Genomic DNA, 15,701 nt, shown 5'->3' with positions numbered 1-15,701 from the left:
CCCGCCCCCTCCACGGTCCCGCCTCCAGAGCCCAAGCGCCTGCGCTAGCTCCCTCAGGCCGAGCTCGGCCTCAAGGAGCACGCGCATTCTGCTGCACTCTATTGGCGAGTCCGCGCGCTCCACTGCGTTCTGATTGGTTGCTCCTGAAATTGCTCGGCAACTAGACCTCCGGACCTGGCAAGGACAGGCGGGACAGGTTCTGCCGCTCTGCGCTTCGGCCCAGAGGCTGGTGCAGCTTTCGTCGCTCCTGGTCCTGCCGTACCCGTCTTCATGACCTCGGTGGAGCATGTTTTCCAAGGCCCAGGTGAGGCGGGTTCTGCAGCGAGTGCCCGGGAAGCAGCGACTCGGCGTCTACCGGTTTCTGCCCTTCTTTTTTGTTCTGGGAGGAACGATGGAGTGGATCATGATTAAAGTACGCGTGGGCCAGGAGACCTTCTGTAAGTGGGGATGCAGCAGCCTTCGTTTCATTTCAGAAATGCAAGAGGCGGCTTGGGACCTATTTTCCTGGGGAATATTTCTAGGTTGCAGAGCGCGCGTTCCACCCAGAACGCTGAACTGCTTTTACCCTGGCCAGAAGGGCAAGTGCCGTTCCGTTCACTGGGCCATCGAAACCCACCTGGGCTCTCCTGTAAGCGGGGCAACAAAGGCACTTTGGCGTCCAACTGTGAGCCTGCACGTCGAGGGGAGGGCACGTGACTCCATTCTGGACACTCACCTCTCAAGCCTGCCGGTGTCATTGATTGGTCCTGAGGAACAGACTTGCTCACAGCCCATAGAAGTGGTGGGACCCTGAGGATTCATGGAAACTCCTGTTAACTGGCCAGTCCTCTCTCTGGACTCATCGGTCCAAACCCTGGAGGGAGTTGGTCTGCCCGGCTTAGCTAATTACCACTGTCTTTACAGACATTGTCTTTGGGACCAGGGCCCAGCATTGTGAAAAGAATGCTTGGCATTGTTTTGCTGAGCACCAGCTCTGGGAGGACTTCCCCAACCCCTAGACCCTTTCTGCTTTGTCTCTAGAAACAATGAATCACTTGTGAGCTGTCAACTCTCATTTAAAGAAAAATTGTTACCTTAGTGCTTTTTCTAAAGATATTTAGTCTTTTTGTTCATCCATTCATCAATATTTAATGAGCATTGATAAGAGAACATAATGAACAACGCAGAGGGTCCCTCACACCAGAAGAGCTCTAATGGGAGAGACAGATCATAAAGACAGTATCATGATCAGTGCTCTGAGGGGAAAGTAGGGGAGAACATGGGAGTCTTGGGTGGGGCACCTCAATTGGACTAGATAGTGCAGGGAAGGCTTCCAGGAGGAGTTATCATGTCAGGTAGGACCTGGAGATTGGAATAGGTGTCTGTCAGATGAAGGGAACATTTGTGGAGTTGCAAGTGTCTCATGTCAGTGGTAAGGGGAGACATGGGGGTCTTGGTGTGAAAATGCTGTTTGAGGGACTGAAGCAGTTGAGCAGAGTGAGGGATGAAGTGGTTAGAAAGGTGCCTGGGCAGGGCCCAAAAGGCACTGGAAAACCAAGGATGTATCCCAAAGGACGGAAGGGTTTTAAGTGGCTGTGGATTAGCACAATGGCTTCTTGTGGAGAGGAGATTGGCAGGAACACTTGGGCTGTGGAGTTGTTCAGGTTTGAGATGGTGGCCTGGTCTGGGGTGGGGACAAAAGGGATGCTAAGAAGTAGGTGGAATTGAGAGACACCCCAGGGGTAGTCTTGACAGGGCTTGGTGACTGAGTGGACTCAGGAAATGAGGAGTGGAAGCTTCTGGTAGGACAGCTAGGGCAGGGGGAACACTTACCTAGGTAAGACAGTCCTGGGTTCCATTTTGGACATGCTGAGGTGGAGACGGTTATACAGATCTGAAGCGCAGGAGGCAGACCTGAGCCATAGATTTGGGTTTGTGGGTCATTCACAAGAGGTTGTGATGAAATCATGAGTCAAACCCTAACATTTTAGGGTGACTGAGTGGCCAGATAAGCAAGGAGGGAAACCAGGAAGGTTTGTTATCACAGAAAACAGGAGGTTCCGAAGTTTGATATGGGAATGGGAAGTAAGCTGGCTGTCCCCCAGCAGGAGAGACTGTAAGATATGCAAATCTGATCAGGAAAGAGAGGGTAGAGAGAGGCTGTAGATACCTTGGCCCTCGAGAAGGTTAGGTGGGAGAGGGTGGGATCAGGGCAAGAGTAGTAGGAGTAGCCCTTGGAAGTGAGCTGGAAGAGTTCTTTACTGATCACTTTTCTCTGAAGAAAGAGATCATAGCCATTTGGGAGTGGTTGAAGAAGGGTCAGGGTCATGGCCTACGAAACAGGATTGTCAGGCATCAGTTGGCCCCATAGTGCAAAGCAAGGAATGAGGTATGGAGAAGGAAGTTGGATTAATCTGTAGTTGGGGTTTTGAAGGTATGTCAATAAGTTGACTGTGATAAGAGAATTTCAGCTGGTTTGGGCAGGAAGAGAGAACAAGAGGGGGCGGTGGGGATGTTCAGGGGCCAAGAGCCTAGGAAAGAAGTTGGTAAAGGTCCAAGGATAGAAGGGCTAGAAAGGTAGTAGCGGTTGTGGTCAGAGCAGAATGAATGTATTACTTCAGAGGAACACTGCCAATGGGTGGCGGAAGTTGTCTGGAGATGGCAGGGAGGTAGAGGCTGGTGCTTCATCCCTATGGCGGGGGTGTTGTCTGGGAAGATCACACAGGACAGGGTCAAGGAGTCTGAGCTAGATGTGTTTTCCGTGATTGAAGGGGAATGATGGAGAGCAGGTGCCAGTGTGGAGAAGATGGTGGCAAATGGCATAAGCCCCAAAGGAAGAGGGTGGTGAATCAGTAGTCTGGAAGAGCAGCAGCTGAGAAGGGGAAACTGACCTCATTTCCCCACCCTGAGTTCCCCGGTGTGGGAGAGGGAGCAACAGAGCTGCAGATCAGGAAGTGCCTTTGAGGGGCCAGGTTTCAGTTAAGAAGTTTGATTTTAGAGAGAATAGAAATTATGGGGGATAAGAAATTGAGGGAAGTCTTAAAACATTGCTAAGAGGTGTGCTAGTACAGGTTCCTATCTTTGAAGACACAGATTCTTACCCTGCTATTGAAGTCCCGAAATCCATTAACATAGTCTTCATTTAACTCGTTTTGTTTTAAATTAGGTTTATTTTGGCATTGAGTTAAACACTGAGATTCAGAAGTAGGTGACAGACCTAGACTACTAGTTAAATTACTCAGATCTGGGTATTTTTAATTCCTCAGTTTCTTAAAAATCTAAGTAAAGTTTTTGTTTGATACAGATGATGTCTACCGTAGAAAAGCCTCAGAAAGACAGTATCAGAGGAGGCTGGAAGATGCATCAGAGACTGAACTTCAGCAGTCAATAAAGTGAATATGAAATTTTACTATTGGTTTCAACTCTTTTAAAAATGTTCTTTTCGGATTTCTTGTTCTTACACAGAACTGCCTCTATAAAGAATTTTTATAGTTTTCCTGTCTCTGCTTGAATACTTCTCAAGTCACTGTGGGACAGCACATGTGGGAAAATTATTTCTTCCTAAAATACATCTACCCGTTGAATCTAGTTCATGAAATATTTCATAAATAATTCAAGGATCAATCAGAATGCTTTTCAGTGTAGTCTGAATTGTTTGTGAAGTCCTTTGTTTTAGGCAACAAATGGTATCCTTACTTTTTTGCAGAATTCAGATTTAATTGTGGACATGGAAATAAGATCTAAGTAAAATTTTTGTTTGATATAGACAAAATCATTGTAACCAGGATGATGATACAGGTTACATTTCTGCCAGCTGTCACTTTGTAAACATTTTGCTAGGGAAATAGGAATTCCTGACTGACAACATATTACTCACATTAAGTGCTCTGGTGAACAGAAATAACCCCTTTCTTTGCCCAGCTCCATGAACACACGAGGGCTGGACCTCCATCAGGACCTGGGGGGGGGGGGGCGACAGGCTTCACACCCTTCTGTGATGAAGATGTTGCTTTCATCCAGCTGCTCAAGATAAAGATGTGCTCCTTTCCTAAGAAAGTGAACCTTCACAGTGTAAAGCAACCAGACTTGAGCTAAATCAGAGGCTCAGTCTGTTAGCAGAGATTTTGCAATTTGACCCAGAATAAGTTGAGGTTAGCTGGTAGAAAAAGCAAAGGCATCTTCCCATACTTGGAAAACCACATCCAACATCATTTCAAACAAAATATCTACATATTAAAGAAAACTAAGTTTCAAAAGTTTCTATTTTTTGTGAAGAAAGAAACAGATGCTTAAGGCTACAGGGTATCTTTAAATTGATCTGTCACTTTAGACACTTCCTAAATATTTCTAGGAATTTTTTTGTAATTTAAGTTAGTCCATGTATATTAGAACCAACTCAGTATAAATGAAGAGTCACTGATTACTCATATCTCATTAAAGCACTACCTACAGCAAGCTCAGAGTCACTGCTCAGAGATGGCTTGAATGTGAAGACCAGTGATGACCAGCAGCACCAGGGAGAGGAAGGTGGTTCTCATGTACACTTGCATCACCTAAAGAATTCCTGGTGAACTGAACTTCAGGGGCATTTTAGTGATTGATGCATAAGAAATTAAAATTGTGGTATGATTCAATTATGTGGCTTTATTGCATGTCCCCCTATTCCTAGTTTTAGAAGCTTAAATAACATTTATACATATAGAGAATATGTAACATACACACCTTTTACAAAGAATAGTTGTAAATGCTAATAAAATCAGTTAACTTCTGTCCGCTGTGGGTTCTTTCCTGGACCCACCCTCCTGCCTCCATCCCAGAGAGAATCACTAGCCCGAAATTTGTGTTAACCTTCCCTGCAGTTAACTTAAAAAAAAAAATATATATATATATATAGGGCCCGCAGAGTGGCGCGTTAGGTTAAGAGCTGGCTTGGGACGCCAGCTCTGAGCAACAGGGACCCTTTTGGATCCCACATGAGGGCCAGTGACGCTGCCCTCTACAGCTAAGATGGTGAACAACAGCTCGACCTGGAGCTGAGCTGCTGTGAGTTGCCAGCGATGGTGTAGGCTGCAGCCCCTGCTGCAGTGGGCTGCCATAAGCTACCGTGTGTAGCCAGCATCCAGCGTGAGCAGCGGGCATCCGGTGTGAGCTGCCAAGAGCCACTGTGAGCGGCCGTCCAGAGGCTGGCGACCGATCTGTCTCACCCGGGAAGAGCACAATGATAATACCAACATGGGCCAGTGAAGCAACGTCCTCCACAACTAGACTGAAGAACAAAAGGACAGCAACTTGTCTGTTCCCCTTCCCCTGATTCCCCAGCGCTGTTCCCCACTCCCAATTCCCCAAAATCTTAAAAAATAAATACACACACACACACACACACATATATTAAAGTGCTGATTTACTGAAGGACAACAAACCTTTGAAGATGAAAGCACAATGTCTAACTTCAAAGCAAGGAAGCTAGCCAAGAAATTGTATTAAATTGAAGAGCACACTAGGTTGGATGCTACAGGGTTAAGAACTAATCTTTTGTTAACCGAAGTGCAAGCTTTTTAACCTTGTCTCAAATTTTTTTAACCTATTATCAAGACAGTGGAACTATTTAAGGGAACTTGAATAATTTAAAGAGCAATGCTCTTAAACCTTGATTACAGAACTGCAGTGCCCCCTAGTGTCAGCTACAAGGCAAAAATTTAATAAACCACAGTACTAGAATGACAAAAACCTCGTTGGTACTTATTTACTGCTAGAAATCTACCTCCACTGTAGTGTTGGGGAAAGAAAGTGGGCTTTGGAGCTTCACTTTCACCTGAACTGATAGGGAAAGTACCTAAATTAGGCACATACTAACGTTCATCTAGCAGTCCTATTTTGGAAGTTTTGCCCAGATCTCTGATAACTTAATTGCATCAGCTTCTCTTTTTGTAAGCTTGATTTTCCACACTGACTTCTCTTTAAAAAAATATACACTTGGACCATGGTGTTTTCCAAAGCAATCTCTCTCCTAGTACAGCAATATCAGTTTTTAGTTTTCACACACATGCATCAAATTTGGAATTTCTTGCCATATTTATGTGCAATCCACATGTGAATACATCTATTTTGGGAACAGAATTAGTCTATTTGTTCAGTTCTGGACTTTCATTCAGTTGACCTAGCACACTTCCAAAAACCAAAAAGGAACGGAATAATACTTAGCAGTATTTGTTTGCTCATAGTGTTCAGCTGTAATGTTTACACGTCAATGATCATTCAAAATATGCTCATGAGCACAGATGGCAGTACAGCCCTAAACTCTTAGGAGAATAGACCCCCAGGGGTTTGCACCAATATTAGAGGAAAACGGTTGACTTGACCACTTTCTGTTAAGTGTGGTCATGTTTTAAGAACTTATATGCATATTAAGACATACCTGGTCCACTTGTCTCTTCTGGTTAGACAGCTATTTGAAATGGGTTACATTGCTTTATGTTCTAGATTCTAGAACATGCTTTCCTTACCTTCTGCCATCAGTAACTCTTCAATTTTAACTGCACCCTGCATTTCTGCCCATGCTGAGAACATGTTAGGATTTTTTTAAAGAGCCAGCCAGCCTGCGAGGCTTGGTCGGGGGCACGTCAGGTTGCAGTGTGACTACATTCGGTCTCTGTTAATGCAGCCTGAGCCCTGAACCAGTGTCTGGGCACTGACTTTGGCCTCCACCTGAGGAGCTCTCTTCCCTTGAACTGGCAGCTATATCCCTATCAGCATAAAATTATGGTTTGCAGGAATTAAACCCGCTTGAAACATGACACAAGCTTTAACAGAACAACCAAACCTAGTTAATCCAAATCATTTTGCAAACTCCATTTTTATTTGGATTAAAAAGCTTTAGATGAACAAACATATGATACATACATGTTATAAGACTAGTTACCACTTAAACCTCTTTTGATACAGAAATTAGAATAAACCAAGTTTTAATCAGGTCTGAAAATGTTCAAGCTCAAGTCAACAACAACAATTTAGAGATTTTACACAAAGAAGCGTCCCCTCTCAATTCTTCCTCACAGGAAGAGGAAGGGTTAAAAAAAAACAAACAAAGCAATTCAAGGCCTTTTAAATCAGTTGGCTGATGTACTATTTTAAACCTATAGGTTTTTTCCTCCACACAAAATTCTTTTCCACATGAACTTACATTTTGAAAAAATTTAGGCCATTATACTTTCTAAGCCACATCACTACAGTTCCTAAAACTCATGAAAAAAAGATGTATAGTTAACTTGTACTTTCTTAAGTCAGGACTTTTTTTTTTTTTAGAAGGAGGCTGACCTCAAATCTTAAATCCTAAATATTAACTGATATTTTCTAAGTTAATATACAGAAAGACATGATTCTAAAATAAATATGTATATTTTAAAAAAACTTAATTAGGGCCTGCCTAGTGGCCCCCTGGCCCGGCTCTGCACTGCCTTAGGGAAGCCCCTGGCTGACTCTATGGTTCCTACAGCACCTCTAGACACTGGGAAGGAGCCGGGAGGAGGAGTGCTCTGGCTTCTAATGCCCCACATAGCCCACAGTGAAGAGTTTTTAGAGGCTTCCCAAGAAGTCTCACCCAGACCTTAAAAAGGGAAATAAAATGGTGCATGAAATAAATAAATAACTTAACCAACATTAAATTTCAGGTTCTTTGGTGTAATTCAAGGCTGTCTAGAAATAAAATAATCTGATTGTATTATACAGTCCATGATGATTCAATGGCCCAAATAACCAGGAACTGAAGATTTCTTTATCTGATTCAATTTACCAATAAGGTACTGACATACTACTGCAATACATTTTTTAAAATTCAGAATTATTTAAAATACTTGATGCAAACTGAGATCCAGTGGTTGACTATAAGCAATTAAGTTACAAGGGCCTCCTGTATTTATAGTATCTAGATACAAGAGACTTTTTTTCCCATTCTATACCCTTTTGTCCCCATGATTTAGTAAGAATAGTAATTAAATATCCAGGTATTAATTCATACCAGATTAAAAGAAAAAAAGAATCCTCTGAGAGTCAGTCTTTCAACTTACAAACAGCAGTGGAAGGTCCACCCCAATGGCAACCATGTTGTTACTATAAAGCAGGTTTCCAAAATGCCCAGTGAAATACTGCTCCATATCCGATGCTTTATACCTGTCTGAGCATCACATACTGTCTCCAATGTTTATTCTGGGGTTGTATAAAACCCAAGTGTTTGGGATCTGTGATGGTATTTTTTGTGAGCATTTTCATAAATTATGATTCCTTTCTCCTGAAATTCAAAAGCACAAGCTAAATTTAAAAAATACTTTAGAAAGTCTTAAATTTCTGATGGAGAATTACATGACTGAAACTTAGAAGAAAAAATACCACATCTGATGAGGAAACAAAGAATACTAAAACCTATTTGCATATACAGGTGATCTCCACTTTTACAATTCTTCTTCTGATGCAGCTCATATCTGGTTATGCAGTCCCCTCCCTGTGTTAGGTTAGATGTTATGTTTAAAAATAAATCACCTCCATGCACACCTCAATGCTTTCTACAAGGTGAATTTCAATGTACGAGATATAAAATTTTAAATCATCTACATGTATAGGCGTAAATTGTGAAATCATTATAAACAGATCAAAAGTACCCTTAAACTTACCTGCCAAGACTAAATATAATTCAGGGTTGTGCACACATTCTGCAAAAATAACTGACATCATAGATGTGTAACTCAGCACAAGAAAAAGTGCTCTCTCCTTCCAGGTGTCTGGGAAATACACTAGCTGCAGAGGGATGCACAGCACTGACTTCAGATTTCTGCAGTGAGCCTCTGAGTTAACAGAGCAAATGTGCCATGTCTGTCAAACACATATAACCTAAATAACAACCTTTCACTTCACCTGTAAGAAACAGTTTTTTGAAAGTGGCTTAATATATTCAGGCACATGAAACAGACACAAGACACTCCCCTCTGTAAGATGTAAACTAGAACCAACTTCACATTTCATTGTCAACTTAAACTAATCTGTAAACTCGTGTGTGTGTGTGTGTGTGTGTGTGTGTGTGTGTATTTTTCATTGTTTGTTCTTTTATTAAAAAAAAAAAAATCTCCAAAAAAACAAAAATCCCAAGCCAAGACAAAACCTTTGATGGTTTCAGTGTCATGGCAACAAAAAGATAAAACTCCAAGTCTACATATACAACCAATTATGAAACTGGTTTTAAACGTAGGAGACATATGCAAAAAGATCTTTTGTGTATTTGATAGTCAACTTAATATAACAAAAACAAATTGAAATAGCTTATTAAAAGTGTCCTTATATAAAAATGGCCTTGTGATGTACATACAGTAAAATGCAATAAAAATTATCATCCTTGTTCCTCCTCCCACCCCCAGCAACTAAAATGGCTACTATTCCACAGAACTCTTTATGCTTCAATAAAAGAAACATAATCGAAGTGATTAAAGATTTTCTAGATTGTATGCTTGGCGAATGTTGAGGGTGTCTCGGAGCATCAAATCCCGAAGGCGCCAGAGGGCATCTGCCATGGTGGTGTGGGCCCCTTTGCTTTTCAGCCAGTGAGAGGGTAGGCGGCTCTCCTGTTCTTTTGACAAATGGACATCGCGTCTTCGAGCTGAAAATGAAAGTGCAGACAGAAATATAAATAGAAATTTTAAGGTAACCAATTTCCCCTCTGCCCTAAGGTCTGAGAGATTTATTAAGACATAAAACATTATTATTTATTAAATATTATTATTAAGCCTCCTGGTTTTTAGAAAACTACTTCACTTAGATATGAGACTACCTAGCCAAGAATGTCTTGTTTTATGCTTTGTATTTTAGAAATCATCTAATTTATAATAATGACTTCACAAAAAAGAGACACAATATAATGTAATGCTCTATCAGAATGGGAACACAAGTGTTGCACAAACACCTAAAAGATCAGGTCATTAATATTTTGTTGTAGGCACTGCTGATATTTAGTAATTACTTCAGTGATAACAAAAATTCCTAAAAAGGTAAATGTGAAGAAAGGGAAAACATACCTACTATTCCTAAAAGAAATCAGATTACCAAATCTGGTTTAGAAATGAAGAATGAGTAGAAACTTCCAAATTTCTTTCCAGAAACTAGGCAAGTTATTTTAGTATGTAGTGAAAATACATTAAGTCTGCTGAACTAAATGAATAACTTGACAGGTTAATAGAAATATATTTTCTGATATTTTTTCTTTAAAAAAAAAAAAGAGGTGAAATAATTTTTAATTTATCCAAATGCATCTATGCTAATGCCCAAATGCCTAAAAAGTAATTGAAAAAATTCATAATATACTTAAAAAGATGACAGTGATGTTTATGACAAAACCAAGCATTGAAATTCAGCAAAAAAAAAAAAAAAATCATTTTCAAAGTGTGATGTCTATATACAAAGAGCTCCAAACACTTCTATTAAATACACCGTTTATTTTACTTGTTTAAGAAAAATGGATATTTACCGTATGATATGATACAAGTATGTCAATAGTGAGAGAACTTTAATGAAGCGTGGATTTCATAAAGGCTTACTGAGAAGGATTATCCTTACCTGCCAGAGTCTGGTCCCACTTGCTAATGCTGTTGGACTCAGCACTGAGTCCTTCAATATATTTCAGGTAGGCCTCTGAATGGAGAAGCCGTTGGGTCTTCGGTGGAGGAGCCACAAACATGGGTGTTGTTGGCTGCTGTATGACAGGGGGGCCAGCTGGATGTGGGCCAGGATATGGAGGTGGTGCTTGCTGCCCCGGAGGCCCCAAAACTCCTACCTGAAAGAGCACAGACCACATAATGAGGAAAAACAACACTCGGTACACGTTCTGAGAAAGAAGATAAAGTGAGTCTGTCAAGTCCTAGAAAATCCAACTGGGAGGCTCACCTGCTGTCCATATGGACTTCCACCTGGTGCTGGAGTCCCTACCATAGGGGCCACTCCTTGGTTCATTACACCTGTAATTCAGAATGCAGTGGCACAATTAGAGGCTCTGGGTTGACATGACTGAAAAACTACTGTCTGATAAGAAACAATGTCATTTATAATATAAGTCTATCAATCTCTGCTCTTGAGTCTTTGTGGATAGGAACCCTGAGTACCCAAAACAGGAGGTAGCATTCAGACAGAAAATTCATATTCTTTTGTTTGCTTGGTACTTTACAATGCTAATACAACTTGATGTGTATTTATTATTCATGGCTTAGAAATTATTGGAACCCTGTATAAAATTCTAATACTTCCCCAGGTACACTATACTCAGAATACACCTCTATTTTTAAGGTATTTTTCTTCTGACAACACATTTTCCTGTAACTGAAGCCTGTATTGGATTTCAGCAGTAATGGCATGGCAATCCAGGCTCAGCAGTGTGCAGGGGGCTAGGACACAAGGGAAAAGGTTATGCAAGTGCACAGTTAAATGAGCTTTGTGGAGGCTGGAGGCACATCCTTGCTGTCCCCTCACAGGCCACCAGCTCCTCTGTTCTGACTAGAGTCACTAACATTGACAGAGAGGACACTTCCAGCTGATAGAGCAGCACTTTGAAAAGGGATCATTTGGAAGCAACGTGGCCTTGTTGCTGTCACTTCAAATGAAAAATGACAAAGGGAAAGAAAAAGATTTCACGGTCTTACTGTATTTGTATTGTGTGTCTGATAATAATTTTGTAAACTTTCCTTGGTGACTCCTCACAAACAATTTGTCTCACAGGTATTAGCTGATAATAATATGTCCTAAATTTGGTGTCTGGGATTATTTTAATCATCTCAGGACCGTCCACTTACTATTCTCATAAAACACAGAAACAGACAAGGGACCTAGTTTATTAAAAACTAACAAACTATAGCCAAAACCCTAGTGAGTTGTGGTTTAAACCTTAAAACAAATCCTTCTGGCTGCATAAAAGGATCAAGAGGAGCCAGTTTCATATTCTATAGTTCTCTGGATTCAAGATGTTGGTATTTTGATCAGGCAGAACCAGCCCACTATTCTAACATTCAGAAATGCTAAATGCTACTCCCAGGGATTATTAGACATTTGTTAGAGAGACAATAATAAGTAAGAATAAGCTTTCTGTTTAACAAAGTAGGGATTTTATATCCCAAGTGCCCAGAAGGATACCTGGATCACCACAGTAGGATCCTAATAATTATTTGTGAATGAACAAAGAGGTTGTAGCAGTTAAGTTGCTGCTCCAGTGACATATTACTGACTACTGATGCGTCCCCCCCACCCCACCAAGGACACTCACCAGCCTTAGATTCCACACAGTGGGCATCCCTGGGCTGCCTGCATCTTTGCAGAGCAGCACAACCAAATCAGCAATCCCCTTTGTGCTTCCTCTGTTTACAAATGCCATGCCAGGGGCCAGCAGGTGAGAATGTGGGCCAAATCACCAGAGGAGTTCACTGAATTCTCCTCTCCTCAAAGCCTGATCAGGCATGTGCGTGTGTAGACACTAAGAGGGGTTCTTCCCTGTCTCCATGAGTATAATCAGGTGTGCTGTGTTTCCTTCAAATGCAATTAAAAAACTGAAGAAGGGGGAAAGGGAGACAGCTATGCCCCAACACCCACCAAAAGATACCTGCTACCTAGAGGGTACTGGCCTTAGATGTGGCTGCTATTGAGTACCACATGCACACCTAGAAGTCAGCTCCAACCTGGCCTGACTGACTCAGTCAGATACCCTATGCCAAGGTGAGAGGGCACAGAATTAAGGTCAATTCTGTCTGCCACATGGGCACACCCATTTTATGATTGACTCCTGATGCAACGGCAACTCACACACAGGCAATCATTTCCATAATGAAGCACGCACTCCCACAAATATTTCCTCCTCTGGGTACATCCGGATCAAATACTTTTGTGGAGTTACGGCCATTCTCTAGCAATACTCACAAAGAGTGTGGCTGGAAGCTCTAGGCCAAGCCACCATGTTTGCTCACCCTGCACACTGCTGGGTATGCCCTCTGAAGCATCATCTGGAACTCTGTATAACTCTAAGATCAGTAGGTCCAATACTGGTGTAAGCAAGTCTAACATTTCTACATTTTATCATCTGAGATGGGCCTTCAACTGATGTTTTGGATAATGGACCAAATGCAATTCCAAGTCATCTTAAGGTCACCTTCCCTCCAAATAGATTATCGCTAATGGTCAGTTCTTTTAAATATGATGGCAATTAATATGGGAGCTTGTGATTTTTCCTTTCATAATAATCTTTCAACTTGCCAATTAATTATAAAGTAACACTAGCTACTTCTGGACTCCATTTCTATGTTTCTATATAAAAAAACTTCTGAGCTTCTCTCAACAGACAAGCCAGTGGTTTAAAGTTAGTAGGGTGGACTATGCTGTTTTTAAAAATGTTATGTCATGCTTCTAGGGGACTCAGCTATGGAAAACTAGTGCAGTGCAGATTTGTTCCCTCTCTCCTTTTTGTTCCTAAAAGGACTGAAGGATTCTGAAGAGTTCTACATTAGTGATTTTGCAATCTCCTTAGAAGTGCTTTCTGAGAAGCAGGAGATGGAGCAGGGACTCTATACAGAAGACCCTGTGAGATAAGAATTGAACCAGAGGAAGAAATGCACTTAGGAGCAAAAAGTGCTTTTATATGTGACCCTCAACTTGCAATCTGGGAAACTTCATTCATTGATAAAGAGGGCGTGACTTCTTAGGCTACATTTGGCTGTCTGAGCACATGTCAAATTGTGTGATTTTAGAGTATGTCTACTACCCTTTGGTCTGCTGAATCTGGTCTCTGCTATGTGTCCTGTGCTGCTGCTAGGCAGCCAGGTGCCCAAGGGCACAGGTGCTGAGCCACCTGCTCAACACACAGGACAGGCCCTACTGCTGACATCTCTGGGACTCAGTGAGGGAAGGCCTGCCCACAATGGGCAGCAGGTGCCTCCTGGAACAACTGGCTGAGGGAGGAAAAAGAGAATACGAATATGAGATTAATGAGTGAATGAGGATGAAGTTCTTACCCGGCGGTGGGATGCCCGGGAGGCCGGGCACACCTGGCGGAAGATGGTAGGGTGGAGGCCCCCCAGGGTGAAGTGGCTGCATGCTGCCCATGCTAACAAGGCCATCAACTGGGCCCTGCAAAGGTGGAAGGCCTGGCGGATAGCCACCCATCATGCCTTGAAGGACACAACAAATTTCAGACATGCATCATTAACATGCAACATGAGCTAAGTAATAACAAACCTCCCACATGCACTACCAATGAATAAAAGCACCCTTAGTACTGCATGATATAACTAACAGCAATTAGTGCAATTATTTTGTTGCAATAATGAACAAAATAAAAAGTTACAAATATGAAATTCAACATTTCTGGATGAATTAGTACTTAGTATATTATTATTTGTAGTTATTTTCCCTGGGATAAATATGCTGCATATTTTCAGTTAAAAATAAAGAGGAGTTCCAGTAATAGCCTTCCCAAGGTCATGATTATTGCAAGCTGCTCAAACAGAGTGACCAGTTCTAAAACTGTGCTTCTAAGTGAACAGTAATAACCCCATTATTCCACTCGGCCCACCCTCATATGCCTATCATGGGTACACATGAGGGGAAATAGGAATGGAGGGAAATGAGGCGCACAGCTGGATCACAAAGCATGGTTCTCCAGCTTGGGGGAGGACAGCAAGATACTTTCAAGACTTAAACATCCACTCCTCCTCCCTTCTAGTAGCCCTACCACAGCTGGTAAGAATGGATCATGCTCGAGCTTGAGCTGGGGAATTGCTGAGAGCCATCACAATGTATGATGTTTCATCTTTAGATCTCAAAACAAGTTAAAATAAAGATAAAACCTAAACCCTCCCAAGACAACCTAAGCCCAGGTCACTCAGTAGCCTGTACGCAGACCTTAAGAGGAACGGCTGGAGAATCAGGCTCTGCTGACATGAGAAAATGCCAATTGTCATTACTGTCTCCACACTCACAAATGTCCTCACGTAAACCTTCAGTTAGCAGGGAGCATTTTAAATGAGGTACAGAAATTCTGTGAACAGAGGCTTTTATTCCTTTATTTTCAAAGTGCATCTTCACATGACAAAATATTTTCTGCTAACTAGGGAAGAGTTTCAAGAAACAAGTATTTTTGGCAAAAGGAATAAAAGGAAGAAAATAATTTCAAAATGTCAAAGACTCACCTATCAAAAGACCTTTGAAGCCACACGACATTTTTTTAAGCAAGAAAAACAACTTGACTTTTCTAGGATTTGAAATGATCACAATGAACAAAACATAAGACTTCTCCCCAAAATGCAATCACCTTTGGTCAAACTTCTTGCACAAAGGGAGGGTTGAAGGACTGGTGCCAAACCTCATTTTTATAAAATACTCTTTTTAGAGGGACTCTGGGAAATAGCGAAAAACTACAGATTCTAAGAATTTTCCTCTATTACTTTCCCTAAAGAATATTTAAAAGGTATCTATATTATTTATTATATAAAAGTTTAGTCTTTTAAAGCTATAAAATTACTGATAATTCTGAGATTGATTCAGGCTGCTTCATCAGTCATATCTAAGCTGACTGAAAAACTTACAATTATACAAAGCAATGAAACAAATCTTAAATATGAAATAGGATTATGAATTTCATTAAAAAAAAGTTCAGAGAATAAAAACTACTTTTGAACAGACACTATCATCTTAAACATGAGGAGATCCAATGT

The 15,701-nt window shown here is 41.4% G+C and overlaps 2 protein-coding genes across 13 annotated transcripts in view; one reads left to right on the top strand and one right to left on the bottom strand.

Annotated features, from left to right (window-relative positions):
* The first annotated feature begins 124 nt into the window (after positions 1 to 124).
* Positions 125 to 4,662, top strand: UQCC5 (ubiquinol-cytochrome c reductase complex assembly factor 5). 2 transcript variants are annotated; one of them, XM_019628087.1, is made up of 3 exons: positions 125 to 437; positions 3,284 to 3,371; positions 4,420 to 4,662. In XM_019628087.1, exons 1-3 carry the CDS (start codon positions 287 to 289, stop codon positions 4,478 to 4,480), a joined length of 300 nt encoding a protein of 99 aa, XP_019483632.1. In that variant the 5' UTR covers positions 125 to 286; the 3' UTR covers positions 4,481 to 4,662. The 2 variants fall into 2 exon arrangements, with proteins under 2 accessions (XP_019483632.1, XP_019483633.1); XM_019628088.1 differs by lacking the exon at positions 4,420 to 4,662 and having other exon boundaries at positions 133 to 437; positions 3,284 to 3,388.
* A 2,151-nt stretch (positions 4,663 to 6,813) lies between these two features.
* Positions 6,814 to 15,701, bottom strand: part of PBRM1 (polybromo 1) — a 119,809-nt gene continuing 110,921 nt past the window's right edge. For 8 of the 11 annotated variants that reach the window (XM_019628098.1, XM_019628099.1, XM_019628094.1 and 5 more), the window contains 4 exons: positions 14,001 to 14,156; positions 10,900 to 10,970; positions 10,573 to 10,789; positions 6,814 to 9,619 (listed from right to left, as the gene is read on the bottom strand). In XM_019628098.1, the coding sequence (XP_019483643.1) occupies positions 9,447 to 9,619; positions 10,573 to 10,789; positions 10,900 to 10,970; positions 14,001 to 14,156 (617 nt within the window). In that variant the 3' untranslated portion in view covers positions 6,814 to 9,446. The remainder of the gene's footprint in view (positions 9,620 to 10,572; positions 10,790 to 10,899; positions 10,971 to 14,000; positions 14,157 to 15,701) is intronic. The other 3 variants (XM_019628100.1, XM_019628103.1, XM_019628104.1) reach the window with 1 other exon arrangement.

Source organism: Hipposideros armiger, unplaced genomic scaffold (assembly GCF_001890085.2).
Source record: "Hipposideros armiger isolate ML-2016 unplaced genomic scaffold, ASM189008v1 scaffold_748, whole genome shotgun sequence".
Taxonomy (NCBI): Eukaryota; Metazoa; Chordata; class Mammalia; order Chiroptera; family Hipposideridae; genus Hipposideros; species Hipposideros armiger.
The sequence above is the reverse complement of the archived record's forward strand: the minus strand, read 5'-3'. Positions and strand labels throughout refer to the sequence as shown.

Excerpts from the sequence above, each read along its gene's own strand:
- UQCC5 (XM_019628087.1), top strand. The coding sequence starts at position 287 with ATGTTTTCCAAGGCCCAGGTGAGGCGGGTTCTGCAGCGAGTGCCCGGG. Across the intron at positions 438-3,283 it reads CGTGGGCCAGGAGACCTTCT|ATGATGTCTACCGTAGAAAA; the intron begins GTAAGTGGGGAT and ends TGTTTGATACAG. Across the intron at positions 3,372-4,419 it reads GAACTTCAGCAGTCAATAAA|CACTACCTACAGCAAGCTCA; the intron begins GTGAATATGAAA and ends ATCTCATTAAAG.